Here is a 23,702-nt window from a genome sequence, read left to right as displayed (position 1 = left end):
TTGCTTCACTTTGTTCAAAACTGCGAGGCTTCTGGAAATTTAGGTTTTTATGTGTCTGACGTGGGGTTTCCATGAAATTTTGTTATCAATTATAACTCCCAAAAATTTGTTTTCACTCACATTATCAATTGGTACACCTTCAATGATAATTGGTAATTCTATATTATATTTTAAATTACCAAAAAACATTGCTTTAGTTTTATTTATATTTAATGATAATTTATTTATGTCCATCCATTTTTTTTTATTAATTTTAGCTCCCTGTTTACGGTCATTACAAGATCAGTATAATCATCGCTACTGAAAAATATGTTGGTGTCATCTGCGAACAGTATGAGTTTAAGTACTTGAGAAACATCAAAAATATCATTTATGTATACATTGAAAAGTTTTGGTCCCAACACTGACCCTTGGGGAACACCACATGTAATACCAAGTTTCTCTGAATGGTAATGCCCTATGCTAACATATTGTTCCCGACCTGTTAGGTAACTTTTTAACCAGTTACCAGCTTTCCCTCGAATACCATATCTTTCCAATTTATCCAGTAAAATTGAGTGATTGATTGTGTCGAAGGCCTTTTTGAGGTCAACAAAAATACCAACTGCATATTTATTTTTATCCAGTGTATCAGTAATTTCTTCTACTGCCTCAATTATCGCCATTGAAGTGGTTCTTTGCGTTCTGAAACCATACTGACCAACATTTATTATTTGATGTTTTTCAAGGAATTTTTCTAATCTTGAATTAAAAAGTTTTTCTAGAATTTTTGAGAATTGAGGCAGTAGAGAAATAGGCCTATAATTGGTAAAACTGTGTTTGTCATTACTTTTATATAGTGGTATTACTTTCGCAATTTTCATTTTTTTTGGAAAACAACCGGACTGAAATGATAAATTACAGATATATGTTAAGGGACTAGCAATATTCAGAATAACCTGTTTAACTACAGACATATTTATGTCATGATAATCCATTGAAGACTTACTTTTACATTTTAATGTGATATTTATTACTTCTTGCTCATTTGTAGCTGAGAGGAACAGTGAAAAGGGATTTGATTTTATATAACTGATATTTTCATTTTTATGACACGGGATGTCCGCTGCTAGTTCAGGGCCAACATTTATGAAGAATTTATTGAACCCATCGACAATATTACTCATGTTGTGATTTTCACCATTTGCATCAGTAAAATATTCAGGATATGATGTTCCAGAAGATCCTTGTTTAATTAAGTTGTTTAACACATCCCAAGTTCCTTTTATATTGTTTTTATTTTCATATAATCTTCTTCTATAATAAAGTTGTTTGCTCGTTCTTATAATATCAGTCAATTTATTTCTATATGCTTTATATCTTTGTTCCACTTCTTTTGTTCTTACTTTGATAAACTGTTTATACAGATTGTTTTTCTTTTTGCAAGCATTAATAATTCCTTTTGTGAGCCAAGGACTTTTTATCTTTTTTTTCTTTGTCATGTGTTCGTTTACAGGACAATGTTTATTGTACCACATAGTAAAAATATCTAGGAAATTGTCATAAGCCTTGTCCACATCTGACTCTTCATACACCGAACTCCAATCTTGTTGTGCTAAATCGAAATTGAAGGCATGAATTGCTTCTTCATTTATTGTTCGCTTTGCTATCATGATCTTGGTATCTATTTTTTTTAAATCACAGTCACACAAAGTAAAAACTGGTAAGTGGTCAGTTATATCACAGACAAGCAGACCACTATTAATTTGGAAATCCATGACATTAGTAAAAATGTTGTCAATAATAGTGGCGCTATGTGAAGTTATTCTGCTTGGCTTTGTTATTGTTGGATATAGTGATAAGCTGTACATTGTGTCAGTAAAGTCATCAATGGCTTTTAACCTTGTTGGATTTAGCAAATCAATATTAAAGTCACCACAGATAAATAGTAATTTTTGGTTCACCGAAGCAACGTTTTTTCTATCCATTCATTAAAAGTGTCAATACTTGAACTGGGTGTCCGATATATGCAACTTATTATAACATTTCTCTTTTTTTCATTCATAATCTCAATAGTCAAACATTCCAAAATTCCATCAATAGCCATAGACATAGTTGTTACAACATTATATTTTATAGAGTTATGAACATATATAGCAACCCCGCCGCCCGCCTTATTTAATCTATTCATGTATTTTAAATCATATCCATTCAAACAAAAATCTATTCCTTTATCGACATTGAACCAAGTTTCAGTGATGGCTATAACACTAAAGGGGCGAGAAAATTGTTGCAAATAGTCCTTAATGAAATCAAAATTAGAGTACATACTTCTGCTGTTAAAGTGAATTAATGAGAGCTTCCCGTCTAGGTTAATTTCTTTTTCATATTGTTCCTGAGTGAAATAATTACAATTTTTAACAAAAGAAGAGAGAAAGTTACTTTCAGAATCTATTTCTGGATCTATTATATTATGCTCCTTATATTCACAATCTAGATCAATTACTTTCTGTTGAAGAACTAATTTCAACGTGTCCATGTCATTTCCTGGTGTAATTGATACATTGGTGTCAGTTATACTTGTCCAGATCCTCCATGTTCCTCACTATCAGTACTTTTGCCTCTTCTGGTGTCCCGTTTAGCTTAATGAAAATCTTACAGTTTGTTACCCATGTATGTTGTATTTTACCGTTCTTCTTCAGTTGCCTTGCCTTCCTCGCGATGTCTGCGTTTTTTCGTGTCAGATGCTCATTAATGAAAACGTCCGTGCCTTTCAGTTTGCGTCCTTGTTTCAGCAGTGCGACCTTGTTCTTCCGATTGACAAATCTCATAATGACAATGGTTTGTCATGTTGTTACTGATAACAAAAAACAAGCTCTCAACCCACCAAACAGTCTGGTGTCTCAGTTTTCCCACAAACCTCTGGGGATTCAAAGGGTGAAAAGAAAAAAACGCCTGATTTACTCAGTGACCAAAAGAGCCTTGTTGAGACCTGCCTGATCCAGGATCAGCAGAAAACAAAGGCACAGTAAGAAAGAAAAATATTATTACTCATTCACAACAGTCAATTCTGAATATTGCATTCGCTTCAGAGTGATTCACGGTTTTGAAAATCATGCATAGATTTATCACATATTTTAAAGGTCGCTGGAAAATTAACAAAAAACAAAACTCGCAATATTTTTGGCATGTTTTATTTATTCTGAGTGAAAGACAAGCCTCCTACTTATGCGCCTCACAAACACACACACACATTTCTCAAAAATATACATTCTAAGCAAATACTGACATTGATCAAATGAACCTCAATACAGCCATTTCCCAAGCAGAAAGACAGCCCCCTGCCTTGTACCCTGTGGCCCTGGGAAAGCCCCATAGCTGCCTGCCACCGTGTTTCATGGCAGGTATGTTTTATGACGTGTAATGGTGGTTTTTCCAAAAGCATTTCAGTTTTACAAAAATTTAAAATCTGTGTTCAATAAACAGGCAGTTCGGTTATGACGGCAGATATCCTGCAAATAACCTCTTTGTAAGCTGCTTTAATAAAAACAACTATTAAACATGACACACTTGTAAAAGCAGCTCCTCTTCCCTCGACTGGTGCGCAGTTCGTAATTCATTAAAATGCTGGTTAGAAGGCATGACCCCTTCATTGTCTCCACAACATTTATCTGAATTTGGTCAAAGAACACTCAGAGTCAGCCAGCAAATTAACTGCTGACAGTGCTGACTGATAATTTACTGCTGGTTCAAATTTCTACACATAGTTCATGAGTGAGGCAAAGTGATGGGTGCTAGATGCTGTGTGCTACATCCCAGTCTTTCCATGTCCCTGTTCCCCACAAGAAAACAAAGCAATACTTAAAAAAGAAATATATATAGCATTAAAAAAAGTGAATATTGACAAGCACTCAGTACTAAGATAGAGTCCAAAACTGAATACACGGCTAATAGCTGCTTGAAAAGTTAGATAACCTTTGTCCTGTATATAATGAAGCTACTGCCAGCAGTCAGTTAGCTTAGTTAGCACAAACCCTGGAAACAAGAGAAGGTAATTTACCTCCACTGTCAACAATTCTGTTTTATGTGGTTTAATGAATAATGAAGACACTACTGAGTTATTCTCTGAGCTTGTTTTCAGTCTACATGCTAGGCTAACGAGCTGCCAGTTGTAGCTTCTATTTCATGTACAAACAAAAGCATGATATTAATGTCAAAGAAAGCAAGTAAACACATTTAAATGTTGAACTAGTGCTTGACTCTTTAGGGTGACAGAATGTTGATAAAAAATAAAAGTGCATTTGTACATTAAAAATAGCGCTTCTTTGCTAACCTTGAAAATCAAAGTACTGCTAAAGTGAATCTTTGCTTGGACCTTTTTTATGTATTCTTAGTGCATTCAACATGAAAATCTATTACCTTCACTAAAGGAAATCAAGAAATGGGGCTGTGGTGGGGATATATTATTATTCTTTTAAAAGAAACAACCTTCTTTGAATCATATTTCTCAACATACTGCAATTATACCACAAATACAGTCATATTTGTTTCTTTGATTTTTGTCAGAAAGCTTTCATATTTGGCTGCTCAGACCTCTCTCTGCATATAACTTTTAGTTATGTAGTCGTAGTTGTGCAGACACGTTTGACAGTGATGGGAATCAAGTAACATTCTGCTGCAGGTAACACTGTCAATCCACACTGCCTGGTGTACGGTGGCTGCCTGGTGTACGGTGGCTGCCTGGTGTACGGTGGCTGCCTGGTGTACGGTGGCTGCCTGGTGTACGGTGGCTGCCTGGTGTACGGTGGCTGCCTGGTGTACGGGGGCTGCCTGGTGTACGGGGACTTGCAACCTAAAACAAGCCAGTTTCAGCACACACTACACACACGTCTTAAAGCACTCTCAGCCTACCTACGTAGATACAGGCAAACATTTCCAAACAGACCACAGGATTAATTGTAAAATTAAAAGCACTCTTTCCTTTATAATATGTACAAAGCATCAATCAATGAACAGCAATTGTCAGGCTCTATCCAGATGGTATTAATAAAAAGCATCATTTTTCTCTCTTTTTTTGTTGTCTTCGTTGGAAGGGTGTGGCAACAGCAGTGTCTGAACACGTCGGTTTCTATCTGCAAGCACGGGCACAAGCACACAGGGGAAATGAAAAGAAAGAAAAGCGAGTGGCAAAGAGAAAAAAAGACATCTTCAGATTTCATGTTGCTTTGATCCCAACTGGTCTGAAAATGTGAACAAATACAGCCACTCAAACTGGAATCGTACCTTTTACGGTTACTGCTGCCGATCCCGCCCGATCACTGTCCTTCGAGCTGCGAGACCACGTGGGTTATGTTGTCGTTGATGAAGGCTGATTTGGTCAACCCCATCTGTGGGTTCAATAGATTCCATCAGTTAAAGATGTTGCAGAGATGCACTAGTCCGCAAACACGCGTGGTGTTTGCAACACACCCCTGCAATAATTGTGAAGCCCTCTGAACTTAGAGCGGCGAGGGGAAAAATGTTTTCTACTCATCTGTCACATTTTTTTCTTTACTAGTGACGCATTAATCTTTGACAGAAATGGTGCAGATAGTGTTAATAAGGTGAACATAGCTGCATGAATCTAAAGAAAATGTCTCATATTCCTTCGATCCTCCACCTCAGGCTTTTATTGTGGGGGCGACAGCCCCAATTTTCCACGGATTACTCCTCCCGTATGAAACCGTGAGCACTGAAAACAAGTCTACTAGGATTCCAGTCTAATGTTTCTTTATTCACTGATGTTTTGGGTGTGGCAGAAGGGAAGGGAAAGTGAAGAGTCTGAGGAGTCATGATAAACACCCATCCATTTGTCCACCAATAAAGCTGGGCCCTCCCAGCAAGGAAGTTTGAGCATGAACTAGCATGAAATGTAAAGACAATAAGCACATCACTGAAACGTCACCTCAGCTGTACCATTAGGCCATTTCTCCCTTTTCTAATTTACCTTTTTCACAGAGCTTTGCAAATTCTTGTCTTGCCATATGCTGTACAGCAGCAGCGAGGCTGCGCTGCTTCCCTTGGTAAGTTTCCTAAAAAGAAAAGAAGTCATCATCGGTCATAGAAACACGCTGAAGCTTGCCACCTCTGCAAATGATATTTAAAAAAAACACTCACTTGTCTTCACTGAGGTCAAATAGCGACCGAATAACGGCATTATTGATGACCTTCTTGCTGGTGTCACTGTTTGCTGACATCAGTCTTAGCACTGTGTTGCAAGCTGCTGCTACAGACTCGTCAGAATTTCCCAACTGACTGGGCCCACCCTGCAGGAGTTCTCCGAGCTGAGGCAAGATCTGCTTTGCTAAAAGAAAACAGCAAATCAATTGTATGTGGACTAAACTTGCATATCTGAAAACTGGATAGTCAAAGTCTTTTGTGCGCTACCATTATCCTACTTCTTACCCATGGTGCCTTGCAAACTGTCGGTCCGAGACATGTTACCCAACAAGGACAAGGCAGTGTTCTGAAGCTTCGGGTTAGATGGCTTCAGCAGAGGTCCAAATTGACTCAGATCTCTGGACTTACTAACCAAAATTTGGCTCACAGCATCTGACCCCTGAAATGGTTACAAAGAGGAATTTATTTAATTTTTGTGTTTATTTAACACAGGGGAAAAAACATCAACAACACCCACAACGGAATTAAGGAAAAGGCAATTTGCTGAAAACTTTCTTAACCTCCACATATGCGGACATCACATTTTGGGTTATTTAGACCAAAATACGCAATTTCGCTCTACAAGGGCCTGATATCCACTTACGAGGACATTATGCTGCTACTGTTCTATCGAAATTTTAAATGAATATCCTCATATGTGGCTCTGATTTTTCTTAGAAACAAAAATAAGGTAAAAAAAAATAAAAAAATCAGGTAATTCTTTGTTTTTACATTCATCAGGTCCCAATCAGCCCAAATATCAAAGGGAAATTAAAAATGCTGCCGTGGAAGAGTTCAGGTCTAAGGAGGTTAGAAATATGAGATTTATGTCAAAGAACAGGCTCTTCTCTTCACTTCAAAATGTTTAGTAGTGTCTGTAACCATGTGCCATTTTCACACATGAACTCTAGACAGTGTTGGGAGAATCAGCTTGGGACACTGGCCTCAGCTGCTCTTTGCCTCTGAAGGAAACATCCTGTTTGGTTAAGGCCAGTGTGGAGGAGGCTGGATCGCCAGTCACTGAACTCTCCAGACATATTCCCACACTGATACGTTATACAGAATCTGCACTAAGGAGCTGGCAGAGGAAAGTTTAAGAACAGCTTCAGCTGGTTTAAACACTGCTGTCACCAGTTAATCGTGACTAATAACTGGATTATAGCTTTCTTCACTTCTAACACAACAAAACCACACATCGCTGTATATGGGAGAATAACTGCAAGAGGTTGAACAAGATTCACCTTTAAACTGTGAAGCAGAAAAGAAAATGATAAGACGGTTTAGAGCTCTGCACAGGACAAAGGGGAAAAACAGATCCTTACAACTGGTGCCTGAAGAGGCTTGAAAACACTTTTCAAAAGAGTTAAAGAATTATATCGATTGGAGTATGAATGTCACACAGGGCAACTTGCCATTTGTTGCATGTACAGTTTCTTTTAAAAGAATCAGAGAAACATGCATGTATGTATATGTATAAATGTGCTCAATAGCTCATTACATTATGTTGTGACTTACACGGTTAACTAACGTGTAGATGTTTTGTGTTGTAAAACAAGTGAAATTCATCTACAAACCTGAAATACAAAGACAACTCCACCCTTTCTCACAAAACTTTCACATCTTTCCTCTTTCATAAATCAACCTGAGCTAATCCAGTTACAGAGTAACACCATAATCCTAATAATTAACTTCTTCGTACTCACGTTTCCCTTGCTGGCAGTGAGGTTCTGCAGAGCACCACAGCAGGCCTCTAGAGTGGCTTTGTTCTCGGACGATTCCAGGAGGGACAGGTAGGTGTCTATAGCTTTGGGATGGGACAACCACTTAACACCTGATGGGGGGCTAGCATCCACAGTATCAAAGGAGAACTGAGAGAAGCAGAGAAGGCAAGTTTAAATGAAAGACTCCAACAAACAAAATAGTCTACAGGCATTGTGCTTAGTGCCCACCGTCTTTTGGGCCTTGCTGCTCTTAGGGCTGAAGCATCCAATTGTGGGGCTTTTCTCGTGTTGGGCATCTCTACTTGGGTTGTAGTTTATGAAACTCACGGGGGACTCTTGCTCCAGTTTGTAGGACAAGTTATGGAGGATGCATGCACAGTTCTCCAAGGACTAAAGAACAGGAGAGAGTTCACATTAAAGGTTTTATTTTCATACTTTTGTCTGTTATGACTCATAAACAGCATAGCAGACCTATCTGATGATGAACTGGACAACGGTTTTAGTGTCAGACACTAGAAAGACAGTCAGTCTGCTGACAACATATTTAGACTGCAGTAGAAAAAAATAGCTAATAACAGTCATCAATTCATACTTAATAGTAAATATAAAAGTGCTTTTTGTTTGCATGTTTCACAAAAAACACTACATACCTGTGTTTATATACTATTATGAGATCACTGTTTTACAACTGGATCAAATGGGAAGCTCTATTCAAGGTAACGCTATGTTTCTCTATGTTCTTTGTGCGATGAGATAATCTCTGCCTGCACTTTCACTAATTATGCTTTAGTTCATGAAATGAAGTCTGTGTAAACTCTGCATTAACATAAACATAGAATTAAGGACACACCCACACCTGAAACGTCCACAAATTACAGGTACGCACAGATTCATAATAAGCATGTAATTTAGTGAGCATATGTACATTCACATGGGTATGCTTTTAAAAAACAAACATAAAGACACATTTGGAATCTGGACTGACTACATTCTGTAGGAGACGCAAGATAAATGTTGTACAACTTTGACTACACAAGGATTCGTCACAAGATATGATTCCAAAAACAGAAAACTGCTCACTCACGCACAATTTAAACACACAAACTGGTGTGAACCAGAAAAACAATAAAGCCACAAAGACAAAGAAGGGCCCAATGATTATGAGGCTGGTGATGCCACTGATGACACTGAGATAGTGGACTCTTATAAGTACCTGGGTGTTCACCTCAACAATAAACTGGACTGGACTACAAATTAGGGCTGCCACGATTAGTCGACTAGTCACGATTACGTCGACTATCAAAATCGTCGACGACTGATTTAATAGTCGACGCGTCGTTTGAAGCTTTGTAAGATCGCAAAAGACGCAGGAATAAGTAGCAGGATTTAAGAGTGTAATAACGGACTGAAACAGAAGATGGCAGCACTGCATGTACAAGGATGCCAGCTGCCGTTAAACCCCGAAGAAGAAGAAGCTGTGTCCCAGAATTCATAGCGCGGCCCATCGCGGCCCTGCTCAGTTTCCGACAATGGCGGCAGCTAGTTAGTTTTAATATTACTCTTATTATTCTTTCTGGGCCACAAAATAAACGTTTAACATATTTTCAGGCGAGAATGTAGCTGTGTAAACCTCAAATATCTGCTCAGTTTATCAAGACACCGCATATTTTCAAAAGCGCTCCGACGTTTTCGGAGACGTCTGTTACCCACTAGCTCCATAGCTAGCCGGGGGCTAGGCTAACTAGTAGTGATGTGCGATACCACTGATTTCCTTTCCGATCCGATACCAAGTAATATTCAGGGTGGTATCGACGATACTGATCCGATACCGATACTTTGTACAAAACGGATTTTATTTATTGTATCTCAAATTATAGCGTCATAATGATTACAGGACATCAGAATACCTTCTTCTTATCACTTAATAATGCAGAGTTCATCATATAGAAATAAAAAAACTAAAGTTGTGTGCTATTTGAACACCTTGCCTGCCTGGAGGACTAAAGGACTCCGTGAGAGACTCTCACCCTAGCAGCACCTGTCCCTCTCCTCCTCTTCAGTTCGCCTCAACATACGCTCGTCATATTTTGTGATATGATTTACTCTGAGGTGTTTGACAAGGTTAGTGATGTTGCCACAACCATACATGCCAACCCTCCCGATTTTTCCGGGAGAATCCCACCTTTCTCCAGATTTTCCACCTGGACAACAAAGTTGAAAAACCATATCGCAGAATTCATAGCGCGGCCCAGCCAATTCCAGTTTCCAACAATGACGGCAGCGACTTAGTTTTAATATCACTCTTATTTCTCTTTCTGGGTCGCAAAAAAACTTTTAACATATTTTCAGGTGAGAATGTAGCTGTGTAAACTTCAAATATCTGAGCCGACCGACACATCGTCTTCAAACCCCCGCGGTCTTTCACCACTCGGGTTAAACATGATGTACAAGTCACTTTGATAACTTAAAAATGTTCTTGTTTGGCTTTTTCAGTGTTTTATTTGTTCGTGAGTAAATCGGTTTGGCTGAGATTAAAGTTATTAGATTAGATTAAATTAAATTTAACTTTATTATTCCCTCGGGAGGGTTCCTCCGGGGTTTTCACACAGCTGAATAAGCGTCAAACAGAAAACTGATTAAACAGAAGAGTTTACGTCAGTGTCCGGTTATATTTTAGACAGCAAGGAGCAGACGGCAGAGTTTCACTCCACCGAGGGAGCTCGTGACGTACTACCCGGCTTTCTTTAGACCGCGAAGGCGGGTCCTCAGGTGGAAGCAGCCTCTGAATTTGGACACCCCCGCTGTTTCCGGGCCGGCCAATAATAACGGTGACATTTAACGTATTTTATCCGATAAATAAACCCTGTAAAATATATTTATCCGCCCAAACAGCCCTTTTGAATGTCTCCCTAATTCTGAGGTCTCAAGGTTGGCAAGTATGGCCACAACACCTCACTTTTTTTGCCACATTTATTGCAAACCACGGCTCAGCTGTTTGTGGAGGTAAAATACATCCGCACAATTACGCTCAGCCATTGTTGTGAGTGCGCACGCCAAGGGGCTGCGAGACATTTATACAGCCGTATTTCGCACATGACTATGAAAGGCGGAAGAGGAAGTAGTTCCTTTGAATGTAGACAATCCGAATGTTATAGTTTCTTTCCACTGTGTTCCTGTTAATGATAAACTACAAATTTACTCTAAATTACTAAAATATCGATATTTTAATGTGAGAATCGATTCTAGAACATAAATGATTGGTATCGGAGGAATCGATATTTCAGGATCGATCCGCACATCACTACTAACTAGAGCCGTGAGAACACCGGACTCTGGGCAAATCGTTTTCAAACCCACCACCGTCTTTCGCTACTCAGGTTAAACATGATATATAAGTCACTTAGATAACTTACAAATGTTATTGTTTGGCTTTTTTCAGTATTTTATTTGTTCCTGAGTAAATCGGTTTGGCTGAGATTAAAGTTATAGTTTTTACACAGCTGAATAAATGTCAAGCAGACAGCTGATTATCAGAAGTGTGAGATGCTGGAGAATTTACTCCGGTGTCCTGTTATATTTTAGATAGCAAGGAGTTTATTAAACTTCACCGAAACAATCTGCAAATTTCATTAAAATTTAATAAACTATCATCTTGTCTTTATTTTTAGTTAGCACAGACCTTAAACACTTAAAGCTGTAAGCTAATGATAGTTATATAAGACCAGATGCTGCTGGTGCAATAAGCTGTACGTTTTACTCCAATGGATGATGATCTGATTAGTCGACTAATCGCAAAAATAATCGGTGACTAGTCGACTGTCAAAACAATCGTTTGTGGCAGCCCTACTACAAATACAGACGTCCTGTATAAGAGGGGCCAGAGTCGACTCCACCTGCTGAGGAGACTGAGGTCCTTCGGAGTCTGCAGGACTCTGTTATTTATTCTGTAGGACTCTGTTAAGGACATACTATGACACTGTGGTAGCATCTGCCCTTTTCTATGCAGTGGCCTGCTGGGGGAGTGGATGCACGGACAGGGACAGGAGCAGGATTGACAAACAGGTGCGGAGGTCTAGCTCCGTGCTGGGATGTCCCCTGGAGTCTGTGGAGGTGGTTGGCGAGAGGAGGATGTTAGTAAAGCTGACATCCATCATGAACAACCCACATCACCCACTGCATGAGTCTGTGAGTGGGCTGAGCAGCTCCTTTAGCCAGAGACTGAAACACCCTCGCTGCAGGAAGGAGCGCTTTCACAGATCATTCATCCCAACAGCAGTTAGACTCCATAACTCCTGAATCACGATGTCATAAGTCACTGGACACTGAACATCCACCACTTCACTTCATGCATAATGGACCCTCCATGTGTATGGACGTGTGCAGGTATATATGTATGTATATGTATACATATGTATATTTAGTGTGTACATGTGTGTGTATCTATAAATAGGAATAGTAGTGGTACAATAGTTATGTCAAGCTATACAGTTTATGTCTTGCATATTTCCAACCATATCCATAATCACATACTGTGTGTGCTGTATGTAGTGTATTATCTTACTTTTTTTTTCATTGATTGCACTTATTTGTATTTTTGTATTTTCTTCTGATATCTGTACCTGAGCTGAGGTGATGCAAAAATTTCCCTGTTGTGGGATCAATAAAGTCTTATCTTATCTTATCTCTTATCTTCAATACCGATTAGCTCTACAAGCAGAACTGAAAGACAGTTTACAATGACAAAAACAATATAATCAATATATCAACAAAGACTAATAACCAATTTGCTAAATTATCATTAATCGGTTACTGGTTAACTTTCTGTCACTGACGTCTCTGAAAAATCAATTAACTGTTTCAGCTCTACTGATTTTACTGATGCGATGACGACAGCAGACAAAACAAACTCTGCATTTTGGCCACACGGCCCGATTATGTACTGTTATATGGGAATCATTAGACTACCAGTGAAAAAGTTATGAATACTTGTAACTGATGGGAAAAGGTTGAATTGTTGGTAATAAAAGAGTTAACTGTGTGTTTAAGTGGTTACCGAGTCATCGGGGTTTTGCTCTGCCACACAGGACTTCATGTAACTCATGAGGGAGTCGATAAGGCCAGGACAGCTTCTCATTGCCTGCCTCTGTCCACCCCGACCAGAGCTCAAGTTCCTGCAACCACCATGAAATCATCATTGCAGCGTGTACATACATATAAATATACATACGTGATCCCTTAAATTAAGTGAAAACAGATGGTATAACATATATAAATCCCTTTTATAGCCACTGTATAAAAGATATTAACTGACTGATCGCTGTCATTACAAAGACTTATTCTTACCGCAGGCACCCTGTGGCAGAGCTGAAGACAGAGGGGTCAATGTAGCTACTCGGACCGCTGTCTGACAAGCTTGTGTAAGGCACCACCACACATTGAGTCAGGGCGGGCAGTGCTGTAGCTGCAAGCTCTTCCTTCAGCTCGTTGGCAGAGGACAGGTTCCACAGCAGGCCTATAATATGGCAACCAAAGGAGAATACATGCAACCGGTGTTTAGTTTTGTTTAAAGCCAGACAGTCCATTTGTTTTTCTGGGCATTTCATCCATCATCAAATTGGTTCGCTCTATTTCACTTCTTTTTTTTTTTTTTTTTGCATTTGTCTGTATTATTACTGGAATCACTACTACCTCATTTCTGTTTCTATATGATATGTCAGTGTCTTCTATCTCAGTCAAAGTTCCTACCGGTAATTTGTTTCTGGGTCTCAGTAGAATCTGTTTCCTTTAGCAGCTGAAGGGCCTTCGCTATACCACCACAGCGCTGAACCTCCAGTTTGTTATTTTGGTTCTTGAACACCAGGTTCCTCAGAGCTCCAGCAGCAACCTGGCACACCTGAGGATTGCCGCTTCTCAGCAGGGCCACCAGAGTAGGAATGCCCCCGAGTTGGAAAACCTGCAACACAGAAATACAAAGCGGAGAGGTGGAGAGAATTTTTTGATGTGATATGAAAGCAAAAGCAGTTACAAGCTCATTACTTAGTAGTATGCAAATCATGCATTAGCATTGCTTATAGTCACCTATTTTCAGAAACTAATAGATGCTCATGCATTTTTATTTAAAGTGCATCACACGTGTGCATAAGCTTTGCGTATGGGAACATGAGAGGATCATATTTTTTTAAGTAAATAAAGTACCAGGATGTTCTCTCTAATAACTTCTGGCCTGATGATGCAAACCAATAAAAACTGAAGTGAATTGTTTTCTTAAAAAGCCTCATTACTCTCAAAACCAACTAAAACTAAACTGAATTAAAAACAGAAAGTCAAGATATAATAAAAATAATAGCTAATTAGAAATTAAAATAATTAATTAAATTACTTTTTTAATTTAATTAATTAAATAATTAAAAATACAAAACTATAATAACTCTGTACTATACAGAGTGCGTGTTTCTCTTCACAATAAGCATGTACAGTAATCTTCTGTGTGCCTGCTCGGACCTCTGATTTGGCAGACTCGTCGGTGTAGGTGGTGTGTTGGATGAATGTTGCTCCCCACTGCTGGTAACTTTCCTCACTGCTACCCAAAAACTCTACAGCCTCCTTTAGGGTCAGGTCTGGATTGTTCATCCTGGAGAAACACACCCAGGAATGTAGGCAAGGGTAGGAAATTAGAAAAGAAATACGCTCTTCTGAGTTTAGTAAACAGTCTGGATTTAATTTCAAGTTTTAAAATATATATTAAGCTACATTTTAATGCCAGAATAAAGGTGACCTTACATTGATTTACTCTCCATTTTGATGGTACCCATCTTGCCCTCATGTTGCGACTGGGTGGAGGGCATCCGGACTATGCGCGACTGGCTGCTGGTGATCGCATTACCGTTAGTCACTGATGAAACACTGTGTCTGTTTGTTCGAGTTTGAAAGGTGCTTTGGCCCTGTGCCATCTGTCCTTTTATTCTCTAGAAAGCAACAAAAAATAGTTTAGAACATTTTGTTGGTACTTCTATGTGAACTACGCAGAACAGAAAAAATGTAAAACACAAAATGATCACCATGCCAGGTCCAGTGGCAGGAGAAAAAGGTGGAGCCAAGGCAGGGTCACTCTTACTGGGTTTTATCCCATTGGGAGTCTTTGGCCAGGTGGAGGCACTGATATTCTCTTCCCAAACACCGGAGGTACTCATATATCTTCCTCCAGAATTTCTAGTGGATAGAGTACGACTCGTCTGCATTGTCAAAAGAGAGAGATTTACTTACTGTCCAAGCAACATTTGCATCGTTGGTTTTCCAAAAGTACAGAGATACAAATGACACATTGCAAAACTCCACAACATCTTAACTTCAAGGCTTCTCTGTAAGGTAAGTAACCTGGTTTCCCACAAGAACAGTTTTCAAAGATCCCCGGAAACCCAAAACAGGAAAATTTCAACTGACACAAAGCCTGCGTGCCACTTCCTATCCTCCCTTTTCTCGGTTTACACTCAGGAAACCTGTAGAATAAAGCAAACGACCATACGTGCGAATGTAGCAAAATATCCGTCATTTGAGACTAACCCAAGCCATTTCTGTTCTAAGACTGATGATACATTGGAGCAAACAGAGGAGCTTTGTGTGCACAAGTGAGACTGAGCACCTGCTAAACCTGTATTCACGATCTTGATGTAATTGCCAGCTTAATCTCATAATTGTGCATCATTTAAGAGTGCAAAATTAAAAGGATAATAAATGAAATCTATGAAGTGTGTGCATGGGCACGACAGTGTGTGCGTTTGTTCACATGTAAAACACACTTGACAAGCTTTCCCATAAAGTAAGGACCCAACATGTCTCACTAATGCTTCACTGATTAGTCATCCACCAAATTAAATGCTCGTCTCCTATTGGCTTGAAAAAAAATACAGAAAGGAGGAAATGAAAAACCTCGCCTTTACACGACCACAAAACCAAACAGCCTCAGCTCACTCTTTTCAATCGCAGAGTTTATTATGAAGGAGGACCTGCTACAGGTGGAGCAGGCGCTCCGGGTACACACATGAATTTTCTTATTGGTCTTTAGCTCGTTCCTGTTCCTAACTGGACTGGTTGCTGAGTTACCATCCATACGTCAGCCATGATAGCAGGCAGTAAAAACATGGTGAAAGAAAGATATGTCAACAGTACACTTGATAAGAGAAGATAGTGTGTTTATTCTCACAGTGCTCCCTTCATGCAGCTACAGCCTGAGTGAGCCACGAGAACCTTTCATACACAGGACAATGTGGACAAATGCAAACTCAGCACGTCCAGAATACAGAGACAAACAGTACAATGCTTCTATTCTGGCACTAGACTAATAAAAAAATGGCTTTATTGTTTTCTGTTACGAGGAGAGATTATACCTGGGATTAACACAGATTTACTGTATGTGGTGTTGCCAGAAAGAAGCCCTATCAAACAGCACAGGTATTATTATTATAGTCGAGTGGTGCAGAGTTATAACAGGTTAGCCAACTTATCTGGAAAAAAACAGCAAAGAAACTGGAAAAAAAAGGGTAAATGGGCTGCTTCTTATGTAGGACTTTTCTACTCGCAAAGCGCTTTATATAACACACCTCCTTCACCCATTCATACAAGGACTTTATTCTACACCTATCTAAAACTTACACACTTTCATACTCCGATGAACACATCAGAGAGCAACTTTGGGTTCACCATACTGCCAAACAACACTGAACCCCACGCAGACTAAAAACTGGAGCAGCCAGGCATCGAACCTGCGCCCTTAAAATGAGCAGATTGAGCTCCTAAGCGGCTACAACCACCAACAGAACTGTAAAAGCTCAGTTCAAGTCCCATCAAACTGAGACCGAGGTGGCTCCCGAGATACAGAAAAAAAGTTGTTATCTGCATCAAAGACATTAACGGTATATCTTTGTGGCCTGTCCGTCCACTGCGTGCAAGGTTGCAACTTAATGGGCACGACTGTTTCGTGATAATATGGTAATCCATAGATGACAAATTCAGCTAATAAAAATGTGAGAACCGCACAAACACAAAAACTGTGAGTAATTCAGTTTGTTATACTTTCTTCTGGGTGCCTGTAAATGCTGCACTAGACAACACGTTGTATTCCAACTGCTGGATACAATTTCTTCACTAAGTAACTTTGTGTTATTTTTGTTCTGTGGATTATTTGGAAACGACCTTGCGACATAAGTGTTTCATGATGTGATGATTATGAGTCTTCATCAGCAAGAGCACATCACCACACTCTCGCCGCATTCCTCAACTCACTGTCAGATCAAATCAGGACAACACGCAGCAAACAAATATTAAAACACACACACACACAAACACACACCAAGAACGATGAGCACTACACTTAGCTATGGAATTTCAAATAGTTCGGTATTGTAAATGAGTTGTTTCACCCCGACTGCTCCTGGCAAGACTCACAGAACAACATTCAAAAACAACAGATTCACACCAGCGCAAAAATACACTCCGATTTGTGAGAAGAAAAACGAACGAGCAGAAAACGTGCATATTTTTTTCAGGGTTTTCGGTACAAGAGAACATTGTATGGATTGAGATGACCTCAGGCATGAACACCAGGAGACCCGTGTAGCTACAGAGTCGTCAGCCAGTATCATCATTTCCTAAAACAATGTCGTAAATCACCAGTGACTGAGCGAGCCTTCCCGTTTGGTGTCAACACTAACATATGGACTAATAGGCATCCTCCTTGAATTTAAGATTGCATCCAATTGCTCCATCAACCCTAAATTTCTCACAGTTGAGTTTCAAAACATAAACCCCCTCATTTTGAAGGGTGGGGCACAGAAATGCCACACACACAAATACACCCCGACTTGTAAACGCACACATTGGAAATGGGCAGACATTTGTGGAAGCATCTATTTTGTTTTTTGCTTTTCTTGTCGAGAATTACAAGATAACCAAAAACAATCTTGCATATATCTGTTTAAAGAAGCTGGAAACCAAAAGGCATTTAGTTCAGCAAGAATTCAGCAGTGTCTTTAACATGATGCAGATTTAGTCATATTATTGGCTCTGATAAGATAAGCAAAGATCTCTAGTGAAAGAGACACACGTTTTACAGGAAGAGCATCTGGTTTAAAAAAATAAAATAAAATCAGCTCTCAATCAAATATGCAGATCCATCTGCTGTGGCAGCCACCTTGCTAACAGGGAAGCAGCCAAATTAATTTGTTTCTGTGTGAACATAACGAGCAAAAATAAACATGTTGAGCATAAGCAGTCTGTTGCTGGGAAAGGTTTGTGCGCTGCTGTAATTACCTCCTTCGTGGTGCCAGCAGACATAGTGGATTTGCTGCGGAAGGTGCCATTTGCTTTGGATGGAGAATATCTGAACGAGGCGAAATCTGTTTGTTTTGTGAAAGACGGCAGAGGTGGACCTGTTTAAAAAAAGAAAGATATGAGACACACACACTTTTACAAAATAATAATAATTTGTATGTATGTATGTATGTATGAATGATGACAAAAAGCAGAAACTTGAACCCCCCCCCCCCACACACACACACACACACAATCACTGAGTGTCACACGGAGGCTACAAGTGAACAAGTCCTTTTAGATAACAGCAAACAACAACTGAAGGTAATTAAGATCCTAGAAGTAACTCAAACATTACAAAGCAGCTGCACACTGAAGAAGGCAACCTGATAGCCGGAGGTGCGTCCGCAACTCCGGCTTTGATTTCTCCCCATTTACAATCGAGTGTTTGTTAAAGGGTAAAATCTTCCTACAGCGCAGTTTCAACCCATTTTCAGAAGAAATTCTTACGTCAACAATCGTCATTACGCCTTTCTCACGCCTGCTGGAACCTGCTAGTGTCACACAGCGGGTCTTTTTTCTTTTCTTTTTTTAAACAAAACTGTCACTTTGATACCAAAAAGCCTCGAAACATATTTGAACCACCTACTTTCCAACCTACAACTTAGATGCGCCTGTGAAGTTATACAAAAATAAGGAAAGAAATAAAAAGGAAAGGATAACGTGGCACATTTTAAAAAAGCACGTCGAGCCCGTTAGCGGTGCTACTTCAATGGAAGTTGTGTGACGCATCTTACTCAGGTAACACAACGCTCAGTTTACGAGCCCCACAGACACGTTGGGTTTTGTTTTTTTGTTTTATTATAGTTGTAGAAACTTATTTCCATACTTGTAGGAGAAGGAGCTCTGACACTCTTGCCGTGTTTGGACTTGCTCCTCTTAATGCTGTGGACCTGGTCCAGCACGCGCTGCTGTCCCGACCGCAACTTGTTGTCGGAGGGCAGCGCGAGCGAAGTATCCTCCGCGACCCGGATGGTTGTCGCTGATCGCAGCGGCTCCGGAGCCATCATCTTCCCAACTCAGCGCCCCTCTTGTGAACGGATCGACAGAACGGGCTTCCAGAGAAGCGCAGGCCCGGAGGGAAAATAAAAAGTGCACCGACAGCTGTAACGGCCGCGCTAAGTATGGTTGTTCTCGGAGCAGTGGCGGTATAACTCCACCCTGGGAACCGCGCCCGGCCGGGAGAGTTCACAGAAAGGTGTGGTGTGCAAGGAGGAGCCGAGAAAGGCAGGAGTTCCACTGCGCAGTACTCGGTATACGTGCGGGGGGGGGGGGCGCTAATGTTGCTCTTCTTAAAATTGAAAATAGAGAATTAAAAACCAAACAAACAACCGTACAGGAGCATGTTCAGCCTGTTTAGCGTTGCAACTGCCACTCGAGGAAATGTTGTCTGTCTTGCATCGTGTCAAGGAACTATGATAAACCCTGTTGGAAAAAGAAATGCTTATAACCAGGCTGAGACGTGAGAGTCCGGCCGGTCTCCACCAGCACGAAAACATTAGTGTTTCATCCTGAAACGTTTTTCATTTTTCTCCATGTCTGATGACAGCAAACCTCCTCCAAGACAGCAACGTCGCTTTTAAACGTACTTCAACATGTTTTTAGTTCAATAAAAAAAAGTGCAGAATTTTGTTGCCCTGTTAAAGGCTTTATATAAGTACACTTGACATCATTTTGAGTATTATTTAATTTCATTGTGTAGCATAATTCGTTTAAATGTTTAGTAACAACTATCAGGTTTAAACAGTTTTTATTAAGTAGTTTTCTCTCTCTCACTCTCAATCACTCTCACACACACACACACACACACACACCAGAGGTCAAATGTGCCATTATTTTATATCTTTAAATTCAAATTCAAATTCAAATTCAAATTTTATTTGTCACGTACACAGTCATACACAGTACGATATGTAGTGAAATGCTTGGACAACTGCTCGTGACCTAAAGAAAACAAAAAAGGAAAAGGCTATGAATAAGATAGGAAATAAATATGAAAAATTAAAAAGGGTAAATTTAACTAGGAAGGAATAAAATATAAATTAAGGTTAAAAATGAAATAACTGTACAACACAAATTAGAATGAAGGGTAAATTTAACTGGGGAGAATAAGATAAAATATATAAATTAAAGTTGAAAATAAAATAACTGTACAACAAAATACACAATACACAATATAGAACTATATAAGAATGTATGAAGAAATCTAAATCTAAATAAATATATACACAATAACAGCAGCTGTACAAGTATTAACCGGAAATGAAGAATATAGTGACCAGTGTTGTGCAAAACCAAAGTCCAGAAAGTCCAGTGTGTGTGTAAGAACCATATGTGTGGGTCAGTACTGTGTGGTGGTGTGATTGAGAGACCGTATCGCCTGCGGGAAGAAGCTCCTCCTCAGTCTCTCTGTGTTGGTCTTCAGGGAGCGGAATCGCTTTCCTGACCTCAGCAGAGAGAACAGTCTGTTGTTGGGATGGCTGAGGTCCTTCACGATCTTCCTGGCCTTGGTCCGGCACCGCCTGCTGTAGATTGAGTGCAGGTCAGGGAGCTCGGAGCGGATGGTGCGCTCAGCTGACCGCACAACCCTCTGTAGAGCTCGTCTGTCCTGCATGGTGCTGTTCCCGAACCAGGTTAAGATGTTTCCCGCCAGGATGCTCTCTATGGTGCACGAGTAAAAGTTCCTGAGCACCTTGGAGGGCAGTTGGAAGTCTCTCAAGCGTCTGAGGTGGTAGAGACGCTGTCGGGCCTTTTTCACCACGGTGTTGATGTGACAGGACCATGACAGGTCCTGCGTGATGTGAACTCCGAGGTATTTGAAGCTGTCCACTCTCTCCACTGGGCACTCGTTGATGACGGGGGTCTGGTAGTTCCTCTCCTGCTTAGTGCTGAAGTCCACTATCAGCTCCTTTGTCTTACTGACGTTTAGAAGGAGGTTGTTCCTCTGGCACCAGTTCTCCAGATTCCTAATCTCCTTCAGGTAGGCCGTCTCGTTGTTATCAGAGATCAGGCCCACCACGACGGTGTCGTCAGCAAACTTGATGATGGTGGTGGAGCTGGTAGTGGCCACACAGTCATATGTGTACAAAGAGTACAGCAGGGGGCTCAGAACACACCCCTGGGGGGCTCCAGTGCTGAGAGTGGTGGAGGCTGAGACATGGTACTTTGTATGCTAAAAATCCAAACCACACAGAGTCACAGTTTCTACGTTATAAGGCTTTTTGTAAGTTTTCGATCAATAAATCAAGCTGACCAGGATATAAGCCAAATTTCAGCAGATGGTTAACACGACATCCCCATGAAGTTTTATCAGAAAGTAATAATCAGAATCAGCATACTAAAACTTGAGATTGACGTGCATGCATGCAAACAGTACTGAAAACATAACCTCTTTGGTGGAGGCAAAAATGAAATATTCCTGTTTCGAAGTTCAAATCAAACGGATTGCAAATATTACAGCTGTCATACATTTGGATGCACTGCATTTCAGATGAAAACCCTCTTTACTGGACTATATCTGATAGTTATAGCTATTCTCAGATTAACAGGCTTTTCTGCATACAAAACACGATAGAATCGTAACAAACACAAACCTTTTCGAGTCCACACATGTAATTGTAAATTTTAACACATTTTGTGCAATTTATGCAATAAATTATCAATTATCTGAAAAGGGCATTGCTTTGTGTAGTCACATGCAGGGCTTTTTCTTCTTTAATAGCTTTTCATGTGGTAGTGCAGATGTTAGTAATAATAATAATAATAATAATAATAAGTGTTGGTCAGTGATAATGAGGAGCATATGAATAAATAAACAAACAGGGTGGTGTTGTGGGGCTAAACTTTGATTTTTTTCAGTAATAATGTTTTATTTAATTGCACCATTTAAAAAAAAACACTGCAAAAATAATTGGGAAAGGATAAGAAGGAAGAGTCAATAAAGAGATACCCAGAAGCAAACTTCTAAGATAATGGAAAAACTACAGGGACGGAAAGGGAGTGGGGGGTGGGGGAGTAATAATATGAGCACATGCTCGCTGCATAACCGGATTGTTATGGCGAAGTTTCTGCAGGTAACATTTTCCCACCACGCCCTTCAGTTGCAGTGTGTGTCATGTGCTCGTATTGAATGAATGTGAATGTATTCATGAGGAAAACGGTAACCCACTAAAATAAGCTTCCAAAGTATTTGAGCCAAAAAAGAAAGTGGGAGGGACATTAGTTGAAGTTTTATTTGATAACCTGATCAGGTAAAACTACCATTTGAAAAAAAAATTGACACCAGGATTTTTTTAAAGTGCTGGGGAGTTCTGCGTGAAACCAAAGCCCCCCCACTGCTCGTCCATAAACGAGCAATTAAGTGTCTTCACTGCAAATATAAAATGACCCCTTGTTAACCAAGACTGTGTTTTGCTAGATGACAATCTTAGTTGTCAGGGCCACACCCAGGCTTTGCTTATGCTGTCACTGGTGGGGTGGTTGTCATGGCGACAGGTGAGCTGAGTAATGTCTGGGAGAAAAAACTCAGAAGTGTGTTAGAGACAAGTTGTTCATTACCATGACAAACTTACAGTAACATCCGACTTTGCCACATTTGTCCACCTAGGACAGCATTTACGCGTGTGCGGCATTCACTGCATTTTATTATTATCATCAATTATAACAAGAATTGTTTTTGTGTTTTTACTCAAGACACCAATCCCAGAAAAAAAAGAGCACAAAGTAAGCACCGTTCACCGTCTATTTATAGTCTGGCTACGGACAGAAAATGTGTGAAGTTAAAGCTCTATAAACTTACTCATCACTTTCCTATATACACCTTGGAAGGCTACCAAAGCACATACAGACAGGTGACTGCACTGAACGTCCGCCGTGAGCAATCTGGCGGCTGTGTCCCAGTGCATTGTGGTTTCACTTGTGTCCTTATTGCACCATTACCGTAAGTCCACACAAAGCTTATCAATTGTTAGAAATTCAGCAGTGATAAGGGTGCTTGTTATCAGCACCCATGTGGCACACTATTGATATGTACAAGACCGATGGGATTCGTCTCCTTCGCAGCCACGAGACTTCAGCCCAACTGAACCTCTGTGAGACATTTTGCACCAACGTGTTGAACAGTTCTATGAAACTCTTACTGCAGCAAGCGGCGGTGCATCGCCTTACTGAGGTTTACCATGTTAGCTTTCACTTGTCTGTACATTAGTCTGTTGGCGTGACTTGGATTTATCGAGTGGATTAACAGACTGGACAGCCCACGCAGGAGGTGTGACTGAATTTCAAATTGACAGCTATACACGTGACTTCAGGTCAGCTCTGGTATTTGAAGACGTGATTTGTCTTATAGATGATGACCCCCCCCCATGTTAGTGTTAACTGACAAACTGCAGTAATTAAAACCAGACAATTACACACATCTGCACTTTTGAGCCATGATTA

General features: G+C 40.1%; 1 protein-coding gene across 2 annotated transcripts; it reads right to left on the bottom strand.

Moving 5' to 3' along the window:
* Positions 1-3,157: 3,157 nt before the first annotated feature.
* Positions 3,158-19,478, bottom strand: pkp1a (plakophilin 1a). Of its 2 annotated transcripts, none has more exons than XM_085443498.1 (15): positions 19,093-19,478; positions 18,204-18,322; positions 14,957-15,130; positions 14,679-14,863; positions 14,400-14,529; positions 13,644-13,851; positions 13,242-13,410; positions 12,952-13,069; positions 8,127-8,288; positions 7,881-8,045; positions 6,424-6,577; positions 6,136-6,322; positions 5,966-6,050; positions 5,263-5,366; positions 3,158-5,111 (listed from the first exon to the last, which is right to left on the bottom strand). In XM_085443498.1, exons 1-14 carry the CDS (start codon positions 19,271-19,273, stop codon positions 5,295-5,297), a joined length of 2,109 nt encoding a protein of 702 aa, XP_085299624.1. In that variant the 5' UTR covers positions 19,274-19,478; the 3' UTR covers positions 3,158-5,111; positions 5,263-5,294. The 2 variants fall into 2 exon arrangements, with proteins under 2 accessions (XP_085299624.1, XP_085299625.1); XM_085443499.1 differs by having other exon boundaries at positions 3,158-5,107.
* Between the last annotated feature and the right edge of the window lie 4,224 nt (positions 19,479-23,702).

This window comes from Copadichromis virginalis, linkage group LG20, assembly GCF_057382275.1.
Source record: "Copadichromis virginalis isolate Kocher_CV1m ecotype Utaka linkage group LG20, C_Virginalis_male_GT1.1, whole genome shotgun sequence".
NCBI classification, from domain to species: Eukaryota; Metazoa; Chordata; class Actinopteri; order Cichliformes; family Cichlidae; genus Copadichromis; species Copadichromis virginalis.
Note: the sequence above shows the minus strand (reverse complement) of the source record. Positions and strands in the feature narration are given on the sequence as shown.